The sequence below is a fragment of the Tigriopus californicus genome, chromosome 12, assembly GCF_007210705.1.
Source record: "Tigriopus californicus strain San Diego chromosome 12, Tcal_SD_v2.1, whole genome shotgun sequence".
Classification (NCBI taxonomy): domain Eukaryota; kingdom Metazoa; phylum Arthropoda; class Copepoda; order Harpacticoida; family Harpacticidae; genus Tigriopus; species Tigriopus californicus.
This window is the reverse complement of record NC_081451.1, coordinates 323,016-329,245: the sequence shown is the minus strand read 5'-3', so window position 1 is coordinate 329,245 and position 6,230 is coordinate 323,016. Positions and strand designations below refer to the sequence as shown.

Genomic DNA, 6,230 nt, shown 5'->3' with positions numbered 1-6,230 from the left:
AATTAAATGATTTTACGGGGTCTATGCACGCTTAGATCCGAAAACGGGCAAACTTTGCCACCTACAATCTGAAATCTTATAATCTGAAAAATTGACTCAACTTTTTAGGGTAGCAACTGATTAACCAGGAAATGACTCTTCAAATACTCATAAATCATCAAACAGGTATTGAGTTTTATACTGCTTGAGTTGCTTACTATTGACCACACCATGACTTGCAACAATGTCTATATTTGCAATTTAATAATCACATTCACGTCACATTTTGAAAAGGACACTCCTAACAACCACAACTTAACCTGTAGCAATTATTTATTGGGTACTATTTATTTTACAGAATACTTCTAAGAATATCATGGGATAATTCAAGGCACTAATTTTCATCATCACTATGATACAAGGGGTTTCCTCCCCCACCTCCAAATGGACTGCCCCCTAAATCCAAAGAAGGAGCAGGAATGGCGTCACTCAAATCCAGACGATTGAACAGATTGGTATGAGGTCGATTTTCCCGAGGACTTTCGTCCAGATCTGACAACTCAAAGTCCGAATCATCCATCGTTGTGTCCGAATCATCGAATCGAGGCCGACTGATGTTCTGGAACGAGATGAAGGAACAAGATCTTACTCAAAACATTCAGGTGAATAGAGGGGCATTCCTAGGACAGACTGACGCTAACATTTCGCGGGGTAGGTAATCAGGTCGTCAGTTTCAAGTTGCCCTACATGTAGTGTAACCATCATTCAAGGACACCTTTCTTACATGATCAGTTCAGGACCGAATTAAAGTTTCTTTCGGACAAAACTTTAGGATTTTTCTTTTGTCGAGTTCGCACACAAGTCCATTCTAAAACCGAGTAGAAGACTCGACTACACTCGGATCCAAGTTAGATCTCGCCCCATCATCGTTGTTTACCCCTTTGCACTTGAGCGCCCCCTTTTGACTTATCAATGGATGTGTCGAGGTTTTGGCTAGTGCCCTGTATTATACAGGGCCCAAGTTTTGGCTGTGACATGAGTCAATTACAATGGGGACGTTTAGGCAAGCTCTGGCAGGTTCCTTTGTTTGCTGGTACCAGAGTCAGGGATGCAAGTTTGAGGCTTCAAACACGTTTTTGAGATGCTGACCCTTCTTTCACATTACTATATGCGCAAAGGTCGCTTTGACACAGAAGTTCAATTGCTGGTTGAAAACGTAGTGTCATTTTTACATTTGACACATCCCTACATATCCGAAGCATGGCGCTTGGGAGTAAAGGGGTACAAAAAAGCAAAAAAAACTGATCATGTGATCCTATCCTATTGGCTCCTCACACATTCTCTACCATGAAACAACAAGTTTGCTTGTCCAGAGGCGAGTTTTGTAAATGCTCGTACCTCTGAGTTCAGGCTTGACAGGTTGGACGTTACCAAGAATGAGCATCCGATAACCACTTTGGCGAGCGTATTTTCATACCGGTTAACACGTCCAAGCCTCTAACTCCGAGGTCCGTGCTTTAAAAACAAGCCTCAGCACACATATCTGTGGCCCAGCGAAGTTCAGATCAAGGCAGCTTTATCTGCCTTGAAATTCCGATATCTCAAGATTGCCGAGTGCTTGAGTAATGACTAGGGGTCGGAAAGATATTTTTTGGGGTTAAATTAAGTGTTCAACTATTTTGGTCATTCTGGCCAGCCGCATTCTGGCCGCCGTCATCCCCAACTGGGCTCCACTTGACTATGGCATCTGGGGCTTCGTGAAGGCCAAAGCCTGCGCCACTCCCCCACAAAAGCGTTGACGACCTGAAGGCCTCCGTTGAGCGGGAGTACGTGCGAGGCCATGTCGGAGGACTACGTCAAGAGCGAGTGCAGGTCCTTCCGGCCAAGGCTGGAGGCCATGGTGGCAGCTAAGGACTGTCACTTTGAGACATGAACGGTGGAGCAATACACTACAATTCATAGAAAAGCCATTTTGTCGTATTAATCATTGTTAAGGGCGTGGAGGCCCTTTAATGCACGGCAATTTTCTTTCCGCGTTTTCTTACTGGCGCACACTGCAGCAAGTCGGAATCATGTGAAAGCACTTGCTTTTCTAATAAGAAATCGTTCTGGTAACCTAAGCAAGTTGGGCGAATGCTTGGTGGCGCTTGAGTCAGTGGACCTCATTTTCTAATCCAGAATACCGATGGGTCGTTAAGCCTAATGGCACAAAATTTAGATCATAATCATGGAACAAACATAGCATCATACTAGGGTAGTAACTCATTCATGAGTTGAGCGAGGTGCCAGATCCTTTAGGATCACATGAACATGATTAAACCTAAAGGATGATTTTTCCTCAATTTGATTCAGGTTTACTACTCCTCAGTTACTGCTATGGCAGTGTTAGTTTTCTGGGTTACATTGAAAAGATAACCGAGCTCTTAAGTGGCGTTTGGGTCAGATGTCGTCATTGGGTAATCCAACGCTTTGCTTCACAAGCTTTAAAAGCTCGATTTGACCCATCAATAGTCCAGGGCCCGTTTTCTCAATTCGCACTCGAAGCAGGACTTTAAGTTCAGCCTCAAGCGCCAAAGTTGGACTTGACCCATCAAAAGTTCAGGGCCCGTATTCTCAATTGGTACTTGAAGCAGTCCAAAGTTGGACTTGAAGAAGCTTCGCCTTGAAGCCATATTCTCAAAGGTTATGCTTGGCCGAGCTGAACTTGGTGCATGCATTTTGACTAAAGCGGGAACAAATTTCTCATTTTCATTCAGAACGGCCAAATTCAGGGACAAGCATAAACTTGCAAAAACGAACAAATCGTTTTGAGCCTAGACGCCTTTTCGTATGTCAACTTGAATCGTCTTAGAGTTTCCAGTGAGTTGAATTTCATGTTTAACCCAACTTTCATCCACATTAGAGCTTCTTGTAACGTCATTCCCAATTCCCAAGACTGGTCCGATCAATCTTGGCAGACTGCACTCGGCAGTAGAATTAAGGGTGACTGGGAATACGGCTCGCCCAAGTTTGCACTGACAAGGTGCGCTTTCAGTTGAGACATGGAGTACGGTAGAAGTGGAGTGGAAAGCTCTCTGAAACCTCGCTAGAAGACGTTTCAGTTTTGCGTTACCTCCTAATCAAGTACCTGAACATGAAGATGGAATTCATTGAGCACATTGAACACTCTCTCAGTGGGGAATGCATCTGATTAGGAGGTAACGCATAGATCTACAAAACCTCGCTAGAAGACGTTCGATCTTCGACCGAGCTTTCCACTCCACTACTGACGTACTCCATGGTTGAGATTACCGCTTTTCCAAGGCTGCACTTGAACTTCAAACTCTTTCTGCAAGCTGGACTTGAAGTAGGGGGTTTGTGCTTGAAGCTCGATTTTAAGACACTAGTACGAATTGAGCATACCGGCCCAGATCTTTGTCAGTTGTAAAATCTGGCTTACAAAGCTTAGCTCGGCCCATCAGTAGCTCAGTGTGACTGCTGACTAGTAATGAGGTCAAACGATTTCTTTTGGGATCAAATAAGCTGTCAAAACTAAGGTAGCCAGAAATTTGAGGAAATTAAGGCTCCAACACATCAAAAAGAAGTGTAGATGTCAGTTTTGAACAAAAGTAAGAAAATGTTAGATGGCGCTTCTCACGCCAGTATCTGTTGGGGCATATTTCAGTTCCTCAGATGGCTGACTTGTCGAGATGGCGTTACTTTCGAAATTGAGTGTCAATACATGGGGCAATAATCATGTTAGAGAACCATTCCTCCACTAGAGAGGCGTTCTTGGAGCACACATAAATTAGGAATAAGAAATACGTGAAGTGTAAAGTAATTACCCTGCTTTGACCCTCGTAGTTCTTGAACTCGGCTTGGTTTTCAATCCCAATCAGAACCGAATCTCCTGATCCCAAGCTGGATGCGTCAAATTCCCGCCCGTTGTCGGCGTACGCACTCTGGATGTTTTTGCCCAAGGGATTGTCCGTTTGATAGGGTGCATTACCAAAATCAGCAATGTCGTCCTCGATATTGAAGATCGGATTTGCTCCTAGGGAAGATACCGAGGAGGAAAACTTTTAATTGGCATGATGGGGGCCGAGGAAAAGATCCAAGCCAGTGCAGGACACGACAAAAAAAACCTTTATTGTTAATTGCTAAAGATGGCAATAAATGAGGAAAGCACCATAAGAGTCTCGAGCAGCCCTCCTTATTTGTTATGAACGAATGTCGAGGACGAATAAATGTTATCAGAAAAGAAGTCTTTTAAGATCACCACACGTTCCACAACTCAATAAACGGTGGAACCGATCGAATGTATACGTATGCACTACTATACGGAGAAAAAACCAAAAGCTTGCCACTCCATTAGAGGGTTAGAAGATTAATCAATTACCCGCCAGTACTTCACACCACTCTCCGGGTTCAAACTTACCACTACTCGCAAAGTTATTGGTGTTGGGCAGACCTTCATTGGAGTTGTAACCTGCTCGGTTCAAGTCGGAAGCCTGAGAGCCAAACGCATCGAAGCCCATCGCCTTGACCTTCCTCTCCAAGCTAAAACACGGAACAATGGTCCATTTCAGATTAGTAATGGAGCACTTCCGAGGGATTTATGAGTCAATCAATGACATATTTACTTGGACACCCGGATGAAGTAGGTCACGACCAGACACACCAAAATGAGTGCCAATAACGCCGTGGCGATGATCAGGACGATTGTGGCGGTACTGGCGCCACTCTCATCCTCAGGCAAGCCCATTTCTCCCGTGCCAAACCCATTCTCTCTCTTCAGAGTCAGACTAAAGTTGGCCAATCCTAGGGTAAGCTCCCGGAAGACGAGTTCATATTGCCTGAAAAAGATTGGTCTTCTACTACAGTAGTGACTTTTGGTGGCTTCTAATAAAATCAGCTGCCTTACGCTTGGGCCTCTCGTTGATTGACGGGATCAAATTCAGAGTCCAAGAAGTGGCATTCAACCACGGTCCCTGCGGTGTTGTTCTTGGTGGCAAACGTGTCTGGCCGCGAGGAATCCTTGGTGTACAACCAGCCTTCAAAGTTCTCTTCAAAAACGGCTTTTATCTGAGAGAAAAACATGGCCTCAGGAAATTGACTTACTTGTCAATGGGAAATCGAAAATACCACAACTTTGGAAGGGTTCTTTAAAGAACGACAAAATAGCGTTCATCTACTTTCAGGAACTGACTATTTGGAGCTAACTCAGGGAAAAGTGGTTGAACTGGCAAATGGCTACGTGATTTCAAAAGCCGTAGAACTAGAGGGCTTACGTAGAACTGGAAACCTTGTCACTGGATGTTAAAAAAAGCGGAAGTTGCGTGATATCTGGATGAATACTACCGGCTCACCATCCTTTTCATTAAATGTGACGCTTTGACAAGAATCAGCTAGTGCAGCAAAGACAGGGACCTCGCTTACCTCCTTATCCAATGCATCAACTTCCTCTGGCTGGTTGTCAAACCGCAAAGTAATCTTGTTCTCGGGGGCAATTATAACCACCTTCACTTCTGCGGTATGGCTATGAACTTCTATAAAAGCAAGAACGGGCTTCAAATGATTCACCGTGACCCCTAAACCTTTCATTTTTTTTGGAAATCCAAACCTCCACTGTCAGAGACGGTAAGATTGAACTTGAAGAATCCCTTCATGCTCTCCTGGCGAGTAAACTTGGCCACAATCATAGCATTTGGTCCAGAGCTGGCCTTAAGCTCGAAAGCACCATCTTTGATCACATCCAGACCTGTGTTGTCCGAACTCACGGCGATGGGTCCCATGTCAAAAGTGAAGGTGTTATCCATCTCGTCGGGATCCACCACAGAAATAGTCTTCATCCAAGTTTGATCGTCATCCACAAAGATCCCCTCAAAGATTGGATCCCGATCGAATCTCGGGACGACATCATTGATATCGTCAACCTTTTATAGCCATGAAAAAAGAGAGAGTGCCACATATTTTAGTGTTTTTAGCATATTTCTCAACCTGAAAGTCCCTTCACCTTCACGGTCAGATTGAGTCTGGATTTGACTTCAACGTCTTCCAGGTCGGGCATGTTTACACACTTGTTGGTGGTGATGATTAGGAAGTTATATGAAGTCGGTTTGGTCTCGTGGTCCAAAGGACTGATCACTTGGATCTTATTCGTGTCCACACCGAGGGTGAAAATCTTTTGCATGTCAGGATCTACGTATGCCATAGAAAATGAGAGTGATTTTGATTGCTATGAAATTAGGCCACTTAATAACCAAGCATGA

General features: G+C 44.2%; 1 protein-coding gene across 1 annotated transcript in view; it reads right to left on the bottom strand.

Moving 5' to 3' along the window:
- Positions 1-294: 294 nt before the first annotated feature.
- The window catches only part of LOC131892278 (cadherin-23-like), a gene marked incomplete in the record, with an annotated part of 24,896 nt that continues 18,960 nt past the window's right edge, over positions 295-6,230 (bottom strand). The window contains 8 exon segments of the mRNA XM_059242082.1: positions 295-598; positions 3,804-4,012; positions 4,397-4,518; positions 4,602-4,814; positions 4,883-5,043; positions 5,398-5,507; positions 5,582-5,894; positions 5,975-6,159. Coding sequence (XP_059098065.1) covers positions 374-598; positions 3,804-4,012; positions 4,397-4,518; positions 4,602-4,814; positions 4,883-5,043; positions 5,398-5,507; positions 5,582-5,894; positions 5,975-6,159 — 1,538 coding nt within the window.